Source organism: Patiria miniata, unplaced genomic scaffold (genome assembly GCF_015706575.1).
Source record: "Patiria miniata isolate m_02_andy unplaced genomic scaffold, ASM1570657v1 HiC_scaffold_6, whole genome shotgun sequence".
Classification (NCBI taxonomy): Eukaryota; Metazoa; Echinodermata; class Asteroidea; order Valvatida; family Asterinidae; genus Patiria; species Patiria miniata.
In genome coordinates this window covers 13,691,388-13,708,656 of record NW_024037073.1, presented here as the reverse complement: position 1 = coordinate 13,708,656, position 17,269 = coordinate 13,691,388, and the positions used below count along the sequence as shown (strand labels likewise).

General features: G+C 39.2%; 1 protein-coding gene across 4 annotated transcripts in view; it reads left to right on the top strand.

Moving 5' to 3' along the window:
* The window catches only part of LOC119742853 (zinc finger CCCH domain-containing protein 14-like), a 35,419-nt gene extending 20,956 nt beyond the window's left edge, over window positions 1-14,463 (top strand). Inside the window, exons 12-15 of one of the 4 annotated variants that reach the window (XM_038219057.1) lie at window positions 1,741-1,907; window positions 3,248-3,330; window positions 4,512-4,615; window positions 13,948-14,463. In XM_038219057.1, the coding sequence (XP_038074985.1) occupies window positions 1,741-1,907; window positions 3,248-3,330; window positions 4,512-4,615; window positions 13,948-13,984 (391 nt within the window). In that variant the 3' untranslated portion in view covers window positions 13,985-14,463. Of the gene's footprint in view, window positions 1-1,740; window positions 1,920-3,247; window positions 3,331-4,511; window positions 4,616-11,164; window positions 11,895-13,947 lie in introns of those variants that run through there. The other 3 variants (XM_038219055.1, XM_038219056.1, XM_038219058.1) reach the window with 3 other exon arrangements.
* Window positions 14,464-17,269: the final 2,806 nt, after the last annotated feature.

Below are 17,269 nucleotides of genomic sequence, written 5' to 3'. Positions count from 1 at the left end.
GCTGTAGCCCCCCAAAAAATTTGTCTAGCCCCCCCAAAATAAATTCCGTAAAAAAAAAAAAATGCATTAGCAAAAAGAAGGATTGTGATGTACACGTATGCGAACGGTCTCCCCCTAAAGAAGAAATAGCCGTGACAAGGGTGCATTAGTTAATATAGTGTGAATGATTTTAGGATTTTATTGGCGCTCCCCATTGAAAATATGGCATGGTGCAGGGGTAATTTGGCTTTGGTGCAGTGCTACAGTAGTTAGTTCAGCCAGGCACGGTTCTATGGGGGGGCTAGGGGGGGGCTGTAGCCCCCCAAAAATTTTGTCTAGCCCCCCCAAAATAAATTCCGTAAAAAAAAAAAAAATGCATTAGCAAAAAGAAGGATTGTGATGTACACGTATGCGAACGGTCTCCCCCTAAAGAAGACATAGCCGTGACAAGGGTGCATTAGTTAATATAGTGTGAATGATTTTAGGATTTTATTGGCGCTCCCCATTGAAAATATGGCATGGTGCAGGGGTAATTTGGCTTTGGTGCAGTGCTACAGCAGTTAGTTCAGCCAGGCACGGTTCTATGGGGGGGCTAGGGGGGGGGGGGCTGTAGCCCCCCAAAAATTTTGTCTAGCCCCCCCAAAATAAATTCCGTAAAAAAAAAAAAAATGCAGTAGCAAAAAGAAGGATTGTGATGTACACGTATGCGAACGGTCTCCCCCTAAAGAAGAAATAGCCGTGACAAGGGTGCATTAGTTAATATAGTGTGAATGATTTTATTGGCGCTCCCCATTGAAAAAATGGCATGAGCCATTGCAAGACCACCCTGCTGCTGCAAGACCACCCTGTCGTACTGCATGACCAAGCCAAGTGACTTTCTGTTCCCAGATTGCATTGGGGCTGTGCCGAATATTCAAATATTCAATCAATTATTGAATAATTGAATATTTATTTTCGAATTTGAATATTCGGAGGTGAAATGCAATGAAACAAAAAGGTGGAAAAAAAATTTGTTAATAACAAAAGTGCATTCTCAACGTTAGTTTCAAGGTGTTGCAATAAAAGCCTTAAAAGCAGCTGGTAAATATGCCCAGCAATAGTGCCACACATACATGTATATTACTTCTGTTTCGGGAGTGCTTGCGGTAACCGGACCGACCCACTTTTTTTATGCAGGTCCGTGACCCTGATGCTTCCGAAAAGTTAAAACAAAACGTTTTGTCTTTCACGTCTTCACAAAACACTTCCCAAGTTCACGTCATAACCTCTAGCATGAGTAGTAACACAATGCTTATACTCGATCGTAACCCCATCTAACATGTCTAAAACACGTTAAAATTGTGCATCAGCAAGATCCAATCAAACCAGTGAGTTTGGCGGTATTGAGACATCATCTTACATTGAAAAAAAAACTTTGTAATTTGGTCATTAGTCTGCTCCCTTACATTCGTCTGCTCACTAATTAATGTTGCCGACGTGCATGGTTACGGCAACACGTGCGCGCACATACCAGAAACCGGAAACTTTTTTTTCCGGCCTTAAGAATATTTTCAGTGATAATTTGAGTTAATTTCAAAAATTTGTTTTCCCTCTTTTGATGACCTTTGGAATTAGCTCACTTTCTTGTTGATGGTTGAGTTTATATTTATTTACTGTCACGAATGACCACAGATTTTATTACATTTAATCATGTTTTCGGTTTCAGTTTTTTTGTCCTCTTTTGATGATGGAATAAAAACCACCGCTTTTCTACACAAACAGGACCTTTCCCAACTGCAAGTTTGGAGACAAGTGTTTGTTCATCCATCCCAACTGCAAGTACGATTCTCGATGCAGCCGACCCAACTGTCCGTACACTCATGCAACCAGGAAACAGAGCCACCCAACAGCGGTCAGTCCTCCTGCAGTTTTTGTACCACCCACTCAAGGTACAGGGTCATGTATGTATTTCCTAAAGTTTATTTTGTACTTCTTTTAAAGCCAGAGTCCATCATTTGCAGCCATCTAAAAAGTAACTGGCGTTATTATTGTTGAAAAACATACTTGGTTGAATGATAGTAAGGGGACTGAACTCCCTGTGAAATTATTCTTTCTGGCAAGCTGTCATTTTGAAGAAATCAACGAAAGAAGGCCTTTTTAATGGTGCTTCTTAAGAAGCACCGTAGGAAATTCAAATTAGTAGTTTGTTTTGTTATTCAAGCAAAGCGCGCGCAAGCATTGGCACGCGTGCGCGCGGTTGCTATAATTCGTCGGATCAGTGCGTGACATCGCGTAGCTGCAATCGGCTAGTGAGAATGTGTCTTGGACGCCTGATTCAGGCCCAATTCAAAACATGATTCAGCAACTTTTGATTTGAAATCGAGATCCTAGAATGTTGAATGTTGAACGGGTACAAGCCAGCTAGACTGGTTCCCTGACCTTACAATTCCCCAACGTCTATAAATTGCTCCGTTTCATCTTCAATAGGAAAATGATTGTTTTTCTTAGTTTTTATAGCATCTACGAACCCAAAACGTAAAAAAAATCAGCATAATAGTATTTGCTATATATTACCAAACCCCCCAAATCCATCCATTTCTGAAAATTAAAGCAAAAGCAAATTATGTACATGTATATTGCCTTTAAATATATTTAAAACAGCTTTCTTGCCATGTTAGTATGACTTTCCACTCCTTTGGAGCAGTAAAAGGGAGCAAATTCAACATTTTAGTTTTATGATAACGTGATGTCATTCAAGGCAGAACAGTAGTGTCTGTATAGCTCTGTGTACGAACTTTTCTTCATTTTCTTGGAGTATGTTCCACTTTGTACTTGTTTATCATATTAAACAGCAATTGTTCGGACGAGTAGTGGTCAATATTTCTTCCAAACTTTTTTTGTGGGTCATATACTCATTTTGAAGGATTAATTTTTGTACTGTTCATATGCACTTTTGACAAGGAGCACCTTGTGTGACAAAAGCAAAATAGCGCCCTGTTACATGTATTGATGAAAGGATTTGCTAATAATTGAAAAATTACCACTTTCTTGTCACTTCCAATGAAAACAATTGTTAAGATCCTGTGTGTATTGTTGCAACACATAGCAATATGCATAACAGCAAGATGAGCTGAATTTCCACTGCATGTTTCCTTATAACCCAAAAAGGGCTAGTTTATTGTATTACAGGAAAAAAGATGTACAAGTACATGACAACAAAAATCTTAAAATTCAGTGAATTGGTTTGACTTTTTTATACCCTTATCTTTTTTCTCTTTTTTTGTTGCAGCCCACGTGCCCCACAAGGTGTCCAAAGTGTGCAGATTTCATCCAAACTGCTCAAATGCCCAGTGCCCATTTCTCCATCCCAAGGTTAGTGATTCTGGCATAGAATTGAACATAAAGGGGCAATGACACCCCACTCACCCCCTAGTCTACATGTATGTACATTTGCCATGGTCTATGATATGTGAGCAGATTTGCTGATTAATAAGGCAAGACAACCGCCTATTGACCTCTAGATTTTGACCAATCAGCGGGCGCTTTCTATATCGGGTCTTCGGTCATTCACCCGTTGCGCGTCATAGACAGTGGATAATAAAAAACCTGTGTCAAGCGCTCTGTATCTTGTTATGCGCCCGGCAGTTGTTGTATTACAAAACACTGCATTCGAATTGACCAATCAAACCATTTAGGAATGATTGGGAATGAAATGACGTCACGATTTAGTGAAGTCGACTCCGGCTCCGACAAATCGTGGCTGACATTTTCTAGAAAAATTGTATTTTTCCAATGCTGGTCGGCCGACCAGTGTTGGAGAAAAATGTTTTTTTTTTTCAAAAAGTGCTCCTAATTTTCATAATTAGTAATTCCGCATTTTCTTTGCAATTGCTTACACACCTGTGAAGGGGTACAAGCCTGCCAGACTGATAATCTGGCCTTTCAATTCCCCAAAGTCTATAAATTGTTCCGTTTTGTCTTAAGTGGGGTCACGGAACCAGACTACAAGATCATGATTGGTTTTCTTTGATTTTCCAGCATCTACTAGCCCAAAACATAAAACAAGTCATTTTAACAATATTTGCTATAACATGCTAATCCTCCAAATCAATTTATTTCTGAAAATTGCAGCAAAAGCAAATGCAATGAAGGTGAGAAAGTGGACAGTTTCATTTTTATTGGCTGACTCTGTGCACCTGCTTCCCTGAAAAAGGGCAAACATCATTTTTGTTCTATTAATAGTTTTAACTTATATGTATTATGCCAAACAAAACTATCCTTCTGTTGCTTCATGGACTCTCCAACCCTCTGAAAAAGTTATCAAATTTTGTTTTCTATTCCTGTCCCTGCGAAGCTTTTTCAGTCGAGTGAAATCAAGTACCCGAGTGTTTAGAACGAAAAACACATTACATTTTATGAAACGAAATCACACTTTGTTTCATTTCTGACCAATAGATCTGGTATTTGTTTTATGCACCATCATTGCCCATTTCTCACAAAATCTTTTGCTGGATTTTGTTTTTGTCCACGCACCCCCTCATCCCAACTCTTAGATGTGTAACTTTGGACGGGGCTGCACTCGTGCTGGCTGTTCATTCACTCATCCTCAAGTCGCGACAGGAGCGGCACTCAAGTGGTCCAAGCAGACACATATCAGGTAGGATAACGGTTAACAAGTGCACCCTCTTTACGGATTTCCCTTGGTCAATCCAGAGAGCAGTGACCTCAGGTTCTGCTTCAGAGCCAGAGCTGACGATGGTGCTTATACAATGACACATCCAGTAGCGGTCCCAGGATTTTCAAAAAGGCACGGCTGTTCAAGTCCCAGGTTTCTTTGAGGGGGTTGGTAGATGAGGCATTGCAGTCAGTGCATAAAAACACCAATTGCCTGAAGCATTGCATGGAATATAGTTATTGACCCTAACCGAACTCAACCCCTCAAAGTCCAACAGCAGGTGTTGTTGAAATCTGTTAGAATGGATACAGTACCCCTAAACTGATGGTCTTTTACATTGGGTTTGGCATACCTCCAGAAACTAAGTCCAACAGTGTGTGTGAACGATTTCCCACGTGGGTGTTGGAATTTGCCTGGATGGGTATGGTTCCTAGTAAATTATGATAGGGAGTTAGGGTTAAAGATGTTATTCCGGGACTTCAAGAAGATCTTAAATCTAATTTTTAGTTTTTACCCCTCGGCCGAGAGGCTCGAGGGTATTGTCATCGCCTACAGCGTCCGTCCGGATGTCCGTCCAGGCAGCTTAGTTTCCGGATGATAACTTGAGTTAGAAATGTTGTTTGGGATTGTAACTTCGGTAGGGGGTTGCCCTTAGGAGTAGGCAAGTTGGGATTGGTTTTGGGGTCAAAGGTCAAGGTCACCGTGTTTAGTTAAAGGTAAATGGTTTCCATATGATAACTTCAGTTAGAAATGAAATTTTGGTGTCTAACTTCGGTAGGGGGTTGCCCATTGGTACAGGCATATTGGGATTAGTTCTGGGGTCAAAGGTCAAAGTCACCATGTTGAGTTAAAGGTTAATGGTTTCCGGATGATAACTTGACTCTGGCTGAGCTCTTTAGCTACACCCACTCGAAAGTCCAAATGCTCGTAGTTTCTAACACTTCACCCTAAAATCAAATTCTGGAACTTACATTGACATTGTTTATTTCCCTCTTCAGGCAAATATTAATTGTACATGTGTTTGCAATGGCACAGTCTGATTTCAAATATGTATTGCTCATGAATCTATTGAATTGTATTGATGTTACATCAGAACTGAAGTAATTCTGTATTGTACATATCCACCACTGTCTCTCTGATGGGCACTGGCATTGTGTACTAAAAATGTGGAGGATCAGGATTTTTCAAGATTGTGGTTTGGCATAAAGCCAAAAGTATTAACATACATGTACATGTACCTGTACTAAGATTTGTAACATAGTATGATATTACCGGTATGTCAGGTTGGGAAAGTTTGATATTTTTAAGTGGGATTAAAGGGAATATACAACATTTGCAAACATCGAAAAATAAAACTATCAAGTTTTTGCGAAATACCTTAACAGGATGTTGGTAAATGACAGTCTAAAGCATCCTGTAAAATTATGGCACCTGGTATACTGTCATTTTCAAGAAAAGTGGTATTTTTGTATCAATTTCCAACGCTGATCGGCCGATCAGCGTTGGAAACAACTGGCTTTTTTTCAAATACTGGCCCCAATTGACCATTGCACTTGTTTGCAATCGATTACAAACCTATAAACGGGTACGAGCCAGCTAGACTGGTTCCCTGACCTTACAATTCCCCCAATGTATGTAAACTGCTCTGTTTCTTCTTATATGGAGTCAGGGAACCAGACTACAGGAAAATGATCGTTTTTCTTGGTTTTTATAGCATTTTCGAACCCAAAACCTCCAAAAAGTTAGTGTAACTATATTTGCTTTATATTTCCAACCCCCCAATTCCACCCATTTCTGAAAATTACAGCAAAAGCAAATGATGTATATTCCCTTTAATCTACATTGGTTTTATGATGTCCCAATCATTTTTCAATCTGGAGAAGGATTACTTGCTTTCTAAAAAAAAAAAAAAAAAAAAAAAAAAAGAATGTTATCACATGTATACAGTATGGTAGTTATACTTTTTAATTTCAGTGGTACATATGCATGTGTGTTATACCAAAAATTGACTGTTTATAAATGCAATGATAACAATAATTTCATGGTGTGCAATATGGAGCGTTCCATTATTATGAAGCCGAGTGGAATGGAACATTCCATCTGTCACCAAATCAAAATTATTTTCAGTATTGCACCATTGTAATTGGAAAACATTCATTAATTGTTTTAAACAATGCCTGAATAAATCCTTGTCATCTGTTTAGTAAGTTCTTGTAAACTGGTACTATAAATGTACCTCACCAGAGCGCAACCAATAGCGTTAATGTGCAATGGAAGTTCTATTTACCGTGAAATGGAACTTCCATTTTTGCGGTGTGGCCCTGCCATGCGTCGGGATAAATAATACCATGACACGTGATGAAAGACCCACCAATCAGATGGCGGGGATTTATTCAGGCATTGTATGCTTACTGTTACTGCCCCAGTTGCATGTATTTTTCAATTATCATTCCTGATGATTCGAGTATATCGGTGGCAAATACAGAAAATGCAAGAATATGGTAAAAGAAACCCTGCAAAACAACTTTAAGATTCCAGACTGGGGTCAAATATTACAGGGCAGCTGCTATAAAATTAGCTTAGTAACCATTGGCTGTGTTTTGAGCAGAAAGAACGTGACCGAAGTAAAGAATGGAAAGCATTACAGAAATGTACATGTATTGGATGGGACAAACACGGAACCTTGCGTCGAGTAAGGCCAAATAAAAAAACAAAACATGTTTAGCGCCCCCACCCGCTTCCTTTTTGGAGGCTGCCTCCTTTCTTTCTTTTTTTACCGAAAAAATGATAAATTTTAAACAATGACATCATTTTGGCCTCTTTGTCTGTTGCATCTAGCCCATATAAAGCTGGTATGTCATTTCCTGAGTCCGAGTGACGGCCATTTTTAAAAAAAAGCTGGCAGCCATCTTGAAAAAATAGCTAGGTCGGGCGGCCATTTTGGAGGGGAAAAAAGAAGAGAAAAAGGGCCTCCTTCATTTTTTTTCAAAACCTATTTGGCCTAAACCTTCAGGTAAAATGTGGAAAGTCGCAAGGGTGAGATTTCATATAAATTGACAGGACCGCTGCTACCATATACATGCTCGTCTTACATTACATAGGCAGTCGGGCACACATGTAGAAACGGACTGTAATTCTGAAAATATTTTCACTGTTGCATGGACGTGACCAAAATAAAGATTGGAGCATTATTTTACTCTAAAAAAGCTGCAAGCATGTCTGTGGGCGTCATTTGATGTGTAACAGACAGGACAGAAATGGAACCTTGGCTTTGAGTAAACCTGCAGAAACGGGGATAGTCATAAGGCTGTTGTTGTGCACAGTGTAACGTAGGCCCAGTAAGTGACAGCTAGCTATGTGCAAGCTTTAGCGTGCAAAGGCTGTGTCATTAAATGTGATAAAGTTCAGTTGAAATTGCACTACAAACGTCGATAGGTGAATGACAGGATGAAGAAAAAACTTGAACAAATAATTAATCACACGATCTCGAGATCCCCCGAGTTTTATTCAGATATTAAACTTCCATGTGCTTTAGGCCAAATAAAATTTAAAAAACCTGTTTAGTGTCCCGGCCTGCTTCCTTTTTGGAGGCCCCCTCCTTTTTAATTTTTTTTAACCCCCCAAAATGATAAATTTTAAACAGTGACACAATTTTGGCCTCTTTATCAGTTGCATATAGCCCATCTAAAGTTGGTACGCCATTTCCTGAGTCCAAGTGGCGGCCATTTAAAAAAAGCTGGCAGCCATCGTGAAATATAAACGGGTCGGGCAGCCATTTTGGAAGGGAAAAAAGAGGCCTCCTCCTTCGTTTTTTTTTTTAAGGCAGGACGCTAAACATGTTTGTTTTTTTACTTGGCCTCATCACATGTAGGTAGAGCTTAGTTAGCTTTCATTTTCATATACTATGTGGTATGACATCTTGATGAATGTGGACATTATAAGTGGGTATATATCAAGCGATTTCTCTCACACAAGAACTTTATAAAAAGGTTTGTATTTAGAAGTGTGTCCTCTATCTACCTTGGGACGTCCGACTGGATAATCTTGCGAAGGAACATGATATCTCACATTCCCTGACCACGTCCAGAACTACTTGTTTAAACATTATTTACGGTGTGTTCTACGAAGACAGTCATCGATTCTTTTTGTTAGGAGGATTTAGTTGGTCATTACTTGAGATTTCATGAGACACGTACCTAAAGGAGATCTAGAGTACATACTGGAGACAACGTTGATTTATTCTCTGTACATCATGTCCATAATTTATGTCTGGAAAGTTGCAGTGTATTGAGAGAGTTGCAGGCAGTGACCTTTTAGGTAACATGACTTTGAGATATCAAATAACAGGACTAAACTAGGCAGAAAGCCTCTTATTTAAGACGTGAAGACTAAGTTTGAGCAGTTTTGAAGGTTGTGTCGTCTTTAAACCGGATGTCGCATGAAGTTTTACATCGGGGACGTTTTCAAAAATAAAGAACGCCAACATGTTTTCGCTTGCAAGAGTTATTTTTGAAACGACTGTTCGCAGATGTTCGTAAAAACATTTCCTTTGTGATCAAGAGTGTTTGTCCAAAAAGGTATGTACAGGGTGATTAAAAAAAAGCGAACCCCAAATGTCGGGACTTCTGTTTTAGTGAAGTTCTGCATGTAGCACTTCCAAAATCTGGGATATGAAAGCGCAATTCATATAAGCTTTCTTTTAGTATAAAAATAATTCACCGCCGTTTTAAAGTTCTTTCCACGGATCACCAAAAAAGGTGTGCGTTCTATCAGCAAAACAAAACAATTCACACATCCCTAAGGGATCTGTTTTCGTTTTGCTGAAAGAACACTTACCTTCTTTTAATCCGTGGACAGAACTATAAAATGGTGGTTGTGTTTAAACCTTCTTAACTTGAAAATTACATGATTGATTTGAATGATTCTTGCACTAACATATGAATTGGACTTTCATATCCTAAATTTTGGAAGTGTTACATGCCTAACTTCACTAAAACAATGGTCCCGACATTTGGTTGTTTTTTTTTTACTCGCCATGTATTTTGCTCAACACTGCGCAGTCGCCCGGATCAAAGGGTCTGTCAGCTCCAAAGAGTAAATTGAAGATGACTTTGCTTTTAAAACAACTCGGAATAACACACTACACGTAGAAATTCTAGTCTGATTGAGGAGCAAAACGTTGTGTGTGCTTTGCCAAATTTATGTTTTGCCTACGTAAATGCTGCAATTAAAGACTAAGAGATAAATTCCCATACAGAACAAGAACAGCAATATGAAGTTATGAACAAAAGACTTCTTAAAGTCATATGATGTTTGTTAGATTTTGCACTGACAGATATTACTATAATCCGGTCCATACTTCATGCAAATACGAAGCGTCACGAAAATTCGTCGGAGGTGAAATGTGTTCATTTTTTTGCAAATTCACAGCGCGACCGGAAGTTGTGACATCACAACTTCGCGTTCGCGTTCGCTTTCGGGCCGAGTATGAATCGGCGTTTAGGGCAGCAATGGATTTAATTTAACTACTTTAAATTATTTACTCTTCCTGTTTTGTTTTCCTGTTTACATATTGACCACATAGTGCTAGATGAAATAACCACGGAAAATAGGGATTTTGCCTGCTAGTTTTTACGAGCCGCATACGTATCCCATACATGTACGTGTATGTACGTACCATTTCTAATGGTCCCTATTTTTACAAGTACGCGAGTATGATTTTGAAGGAAAAAAAGGACACGAACATGGGCGGCGAAGGGGGGATTCCCCCTCCCTCTTAATTTTTGGGCGGGAGATACCAATGGCGATGTGCCCCCCCCCCCCCACCGCCGCTCCTATAATGTATACAGTGCGTATAGATCATACCCAATGTTCCAAATTTGCACCGTATTAGCCGCAAATGTTGTTATAGCTGTAAGATACTGCTTGTGCATCACCCCTTTTTCACGGAAATTGCACAATATATTTGGGGATAAAGGGCGTAAATGCGTATAGATTGTATTATTTACATCAGGGGTGAGATTTGTCAGAATTTTTCCTAACTTCAGGATTTCAGGATTTGGTTTAAGAATCCAAATTTTAAATCTAGAATTCTGGAGGTAAAGTTGAATTCTGAACCGTAAAGGTGTTTTTACCTATAAACGTCTATAGGCCTATAGGGCCTACCAAAAAAATTGGTATGTTGTTAGGGGTGCCTTTATGCAAATTTATCTCAACATTAAAAAAAATCACACAGACCCTATATGTTACTTTGGGGCCCTCTGTGACCCTCACACCCTCTGCCAATTTTTTTCGTGGATTTTTCATTTTCTCCCAATGTCACCTCTGGTACATGTTCATGAAGCCATCTTTGAACAGCGCCCTCTGTATTCAGATTGTGTCGAGTCCCCCCCCCCCCCATTAAAAATTCCAAAGTTGCTCGCCCCCCGTCCCTCATTAATGTTGACAAGAAATCGCCGCTGCTGTATGGGTACTCGAGTACGAAAACACTGTTCTTATGTCTGGTTGTTTTTGTTTTGTTTTTCTTTACAGTGACAGACCATTCGTTGCGAAGGATTCATCAAAATAGCCGATGTTTGGTTTCAGCCGCAGCAAGTGGTTTGGTTGCGATGTTGTTTCAATATTTTAATGAGTTTTGGAATTTGTATTTGGTATTTATGTTATTTTTACGTTTCACAATTGTAGCTACACGTATCACATTTGATATTTGTATCTTGATACTGCACACTACATTGTGATATATCCTGTACATTTCTAGTGCGCTTTGTATTAAATCAGTTTCTTATCGCAGTAATCAGTGATTATATATTTTCTATTTCCTAGAAAAGGGCTGGTTGAAAAATAATTTGAAAAGTGATTAAAACAGCTGCAAACTGCTTAGCCTACTGACTGAATGGAGCTAAATTGAAGAAATCTAAAAGTTGGACCATGCTTAACGATTCGATCCTGACAAATGTAGCAGGTTTGAAATATTAGGCCCTCTTAATTTTTTTTTTTTTTCAAAACAAAAATGTTGCTTGAATTCGTGAAATGTACTTGCGAGAGAAAATTACCTTAATATCCAATCTTTGTAGGTCTTTGGCTTTCTAAAAGTTGTTCGAGGGCTTTTCTGTAAAAAATAAAGTTTGCTCGAATTCGTGAACTGCACCTGTGGGTGAGAAATGAAAAGAAGTCTATCGTAGGTAAGGTATGGGCTCCGTGCGCGGACAAAGAGGGCGCCCTTTTACCTAGCAACGACGTCCCATGTGCGGGACATTTTGCTGGTTGACGCGCACCGTTCCTTGTGTGTGACGCACGTACACCAGGGGATTTGTACTATTTACACGGGTACGCAGTGGCCGCGCTCCGCGGCAAATGAATTGCAGTAAGGCAAGATGGCGTCAGTCGGTCACCCCCAACTGTACTCTCTTTGCCGGTGAGGGGGTACTTGTGAACAGAGCGGATTGCCATGTGATACAGTTTTGAATACTACATGTATCTTGAGAATTATGTTTTTACTTAAGTATTCAGAGGAAAGTCGAGGAATGTGGTATTTCCATTTTGTCATCAAGATGTTCATGAGTGATTTAAATCAAAGGACCTATAAAGATGTATTGTAATTTTTTTCTAAACTTTTGTTCACTAATTGTGAAATAATGTTAAAGGGAATATACATCATTTGCTTTTGCTGTAATTTTCAGAAATGGATGGAATTGGGGGGTTGGAAATATAAAGCAAATATAGTTACACTGACTTTTTGGAGGTTTTGGGTTCGAAAATGCTATAAAAACCAAGAAAAACGACCATTTTCCTGTAGTCTGGTTCCCTGACTCCATATAAGAAGAAACAGAGCAGTTTACATACATTGGGGAATTGTAAGGTCAGGGAACCAGTCTAGCTGGCTCGTACCCGCTCATAGGTTTGTAATCGATTGCAAACAAGTGCAATGGTTAATTGGGGCCAGTATTTGAAAAAAAGCCAGTGGTTTCCAACGCTGATCGGCCGATCAGCGTTGGAAATTGATACAAAAATACCACTTTTCTTGAAAATGACAGTATACCAGGTGCCATAATTTTACAGGATGCTTTAGACTGTCATTTACCAACATCCTGTTAAGGTATTTCGCAAAAACTTGGTAGTTTTATTTTTCGATGTTTGCAAATGTTGTATATTCCCTTTAAAAGAAAAGGCGCCAATAAATTAATTTAATTTCAATTACAGTTTCCAAATAAACAGATTTTTATTTTTCATACATTATCAGCCCAGAACAACAAATCCATCCACAGAGTAAATGTGTAGCCAATATCTTAGCGCGTTTTAACAAAATTAAAACAATACACATGTATTATTGGAAGACCAAAGAGTACGGAGTATATAGTAAGTGTGACTTTCATTTTTCCCTTCGAAAAGTCAGCTTTCCTCTTTGGATGATGGTGTCATAACATTAGGACTCCTATGAAATGTGGTTTCTTTTAGGCCAAAAAAATAAATAAGTCGGTCTCTGGTCAGCGCGCGCGTCGATTTTAATCATGCGCGTCAATCTTTTTTTTTCAAAAATGATTCGCGTCAGCTCCAACAGCGCCCTCTATTGCCGCACCTCCTCAATTTTTTTTCCCAAAGAGCCCCAAGGAATGGGAAATTGCACCAAGGCAAATGATCGAGAGCACCAAGGCAAATTATGGACACCAATGTACATGAGGACACCAAAAAAGCAAACTAGTACCCCACCTAGTCTGTACAATCCAAACTTGAAAAAAAAAAAAAAAAAGCCGCGTCCCCGCGACAATTCCGGAACTTTGGTCTGACCAGAGACCGAATATTTTTTTTTTTGGCCTTACCTTGGTCTCCAACCCTTACACGAGACCCGTCAGTCACTCTCCTTGGTATGTTGTTAGGGGTGCCTTTATGCAAATTTATCTCAACATTAAAACAAATCACACAGACCCTATATGTTGCTCTGGGGCCCTCTGTGACCTTCACACCCTCTGTCAATTTTTTTGCGTGGATTTTTCATTTTCTTCCAATCTCACCTCTGGTAATGTTCATGAAGCCATCTTTGAACAGCGCCCTCTGTATTCAGATTGTGTCGAGTTCCCCCCCCCCCCAATTAAAAATTCCAAAGTTGCTCGCCCCCCGTCCCTCATTAACCCTAACTCCCTAGGCCTTTTTGCTAGGATGTAGCCTCAATCCTGCAAAATCCTCCAATTTGCAAAAAGGATTTTGGAGGATTCAGGGCGGTTAGGGTTAATGTTGACAAGAAATTGCCGCTGCTGTATACTCGAGTACGAAAACACTGTTCTTATGTCTGGTTGTTTTTGTTTTGTTTTTCTTTACAGTGACAGACCATTCGTTGCGAAGGATTCACCAAGATAGCCGATGTTTGGTTTCAGCCGCCGCAAGTGGTTTGGTTGCGATGTTGTTTCAATATTTTAATGAGTTTTGGAAATTGTATTTGGTATTTATGTTATTTTTACGTTTCACAATTGTAGCTACACGTATCACATTTGATATTTGTATCTTGATACTGCACACTACATTGTGATATATCCTGTACATTTCTAGTGCGCTTTGTATTAAATCGGTTTCTTATCGCAGTAATCAGTGATTATATATTTTCTATTTCCCAGAAAAGGGCTAGTTGAAAAATAATTTGAAAAGTGATTAAAACAGCTGCAAACTGCTTAGCCTACTGACTGAATGGAGCTAAATTGAAGAAATCTAAATGTTGGACTTTGCTTAACGATTCGATCCTGACAAATGTAGCAGGTTTGAAATATTAGGCCCTCTTAATTTTTTTTTTTTCAAAACAAAAATGTTGCTTGAAGTTCGTGAAATGTACTTGCGAGTGAAAATTACCTTAATATCCAATCTTTGTAGGTCTACGGCTTTCTAAAAGTTGTTCGAGGGCTTTTCTGTAAAAAAATTAAGTTTGCTCGAATTCGTGAACTGCACCAGTGGGTGAGAAATGAAAAGAAGTCTATCGTAGGTAAGGTATGGGCTCCGTGCGCCGACAAAGAGGGCGCCCTTTTACCTAGCAACGACGTCCCATGTGCGGGACATTTTGATGGTTGACGCGCACCGTTCCTTGTGTGTGACGCACGTACACCAGGGGATTAGTACCAAAGATCTTATAGCGCCGAAGGCGCAAGATGGGGAACTCAATAGAAATTGTGAAATCGCCATGGGCGCCATTCGAGCAAGCAAACCATTGTTTGCACATTGGTTTGCTTACTCGAAGCAAACCATTGTGCAAACAATGGTTTTCACAATGGTTTGCTTACTGGAATGGCGTCCATGACGATTTCGCAATTTCTATGGAGTTCCCCATCTTGCGCCTTCGGCGCTTGAAGATCTTTGATTAGTACTATTTACACGCAGTGGCCGCGCTTCGCGGCAAATGAATTGCAGTAAGGCAAGATGGCGTCAGTCGGTCACCCCCAACTGTACTCTCTTTGCCGGTGAGGGGGTACTTGTGAACAGAGCGGATTGCCATGTGATACAGTTTTGAAAACTAGGGCCTACATGTATCTTGAGAATTATATTTTTACTTAAGTATTCAGAGGAAAGTCGAGGAATGTGGTATTTCCATTTTGTCATCAAGATGTTCATGAGTGATTTAAATCAAAGGACCTATAAAGATGTATTGTAATTTTTTTTCTAAACTTTTGTTCACTAATTGTGAAAAAATTTTAAAAAGAAAAGGCGCCAGTAGTGATGCCCGTCTGTATAGTCGGTTTTACGTTATCACGACCACCCTCTCGGCCAATCAGAACGCTGCATTTAGCCTCATTAGCATAAACCATGGCAAGTTTGAGGAGCCAGCTGGACTGATCGATATGTGTAGGAGGGGTGTTTATTTGCGTAAGCGAATTTAAAACCAGCGATAACAATAGACAATATTTATGAAATCGTATAATAAAATTATTTGTTCGTTTAATGAAATATACGAAACTATTTTATTGCCTAATTGAAGAATTTAATCTTTCAGTTAAATTTTAGCAACATATTACCGAGCACAGCGAAAATCGTTCAGAATGGAACAACCCGTAAGATTTGTTGTGAATGACTCATCAGTCTATTGTGCAATCGGACGGACAGTTTGTACGCGTACAGACATGCTAGAGTTTCTTCCGGTTGAGTTTTATCGCTGATAAAAAAATGAGTTTATGTATTCGAAGTTGTGGTAAACAAACACTCACCGTTGAACAGCGTACATGCATAGGGACAAAATACATAACATAAATTTACATATAGTACAGTAAAACGTCATATATACATCTGAATTGAAGAGATTTCTCAAGCCGCATATCATACTCGTGCCTGTTACCACTCTATCATAATAGCCTTTGTACTCGAATGGGGGAATCCAGTTACGTCATAGTGCTGACTCATCGAATGATGACAAACAACCGGACAAGTCCGGTCATGTGCATTGTCCGCGGTGTTTTTAAAAATCTCCCCGTATGGAATCGTTGTTTGTGGCGCTGGCCGCATTGGTATTTAAGAGAACGTTAGATACATGTATATACCGCGCTGTACGTCCATGCTGAGCTTGAGATTTAGCGTTACCGAGGAACAATTTGAGCATAGTATTGAATTATGAAGAATCTGACGTTGACGACTCAGTCATGGGAAGCTGATAAAAGGATTATCGTCACCGTTATATAATCGCTTCAATAACAACCTGCATTGTGAACATATCCAAGCCATGAATGGATTCAGGGGCCATCACATAATTATAATGTCATTGGACTTAATTGCTGGTCAGTTTTGTGCACGTGGAGCGCTGTACTGTTGATGAGGGATGACGTATGGGGCCAGGGTAGTCAACAGATAAAGCAAATAATAAGTAATTGGGTTTAAGATAAATAAAAGGAAGACAATTCACACTGTATTTTCAAGGATTATTTGAGAATTTTTTTATCATTATCATGCATACAACTTTATATACGTGCACTAATATTATGCAGTCATCATAAATTGCCCGTTTTATAATTTTAGACCTGAATCTAATAATATTGTCTTTTGTACCTGACATATACCGGTTTACAATACACTGTCTTTTTAAAGCCACATCGTATATAGAACCCACACAAGTTTAAATCTCCATGCATATGGGCATGCTCTTCTTCTAAGTTCAAGCGTCAGCGGACCCAATGTAACATATTTTTAATACTAGTATGAACTTATTCGTCCATGGTAAAAAAAAATATAGCCATAAGGAATTACTGTATAAGAGTGATAAGGGGCGACTATTTCAAATATTATTTTTTCCTATAAGACACTGCTAGATTATTTTTAAAAATGAGTAATCTTTTTGAAACTACTAGTCTTTAATCATCACTGTCTTCATCGTTGTCTTCATCCTCATCTTGTTGGAACAGTCCGTCAAAAGTGTTACGGTATTTAGGCATAATTCTGTTCAGAGCTGTGTTCAATTTCATGCCCGTAATCAATTTTCGTTCGATATCTTCCACAATTTCTTGATGAGTGCCACTATCTTTCAGATATAGGTAACTTGACAAAAAATCCTTGTATTTGTTGAAAAAGATTCGCTTGACTGCCCAAAGGGTCTTCCTGTTGGCCTTTTCCTTGGCCTGATCTTTACTCATATCCTCGTTAATGTACTTTTCATATTTGTCACTCCACATCTCCTGG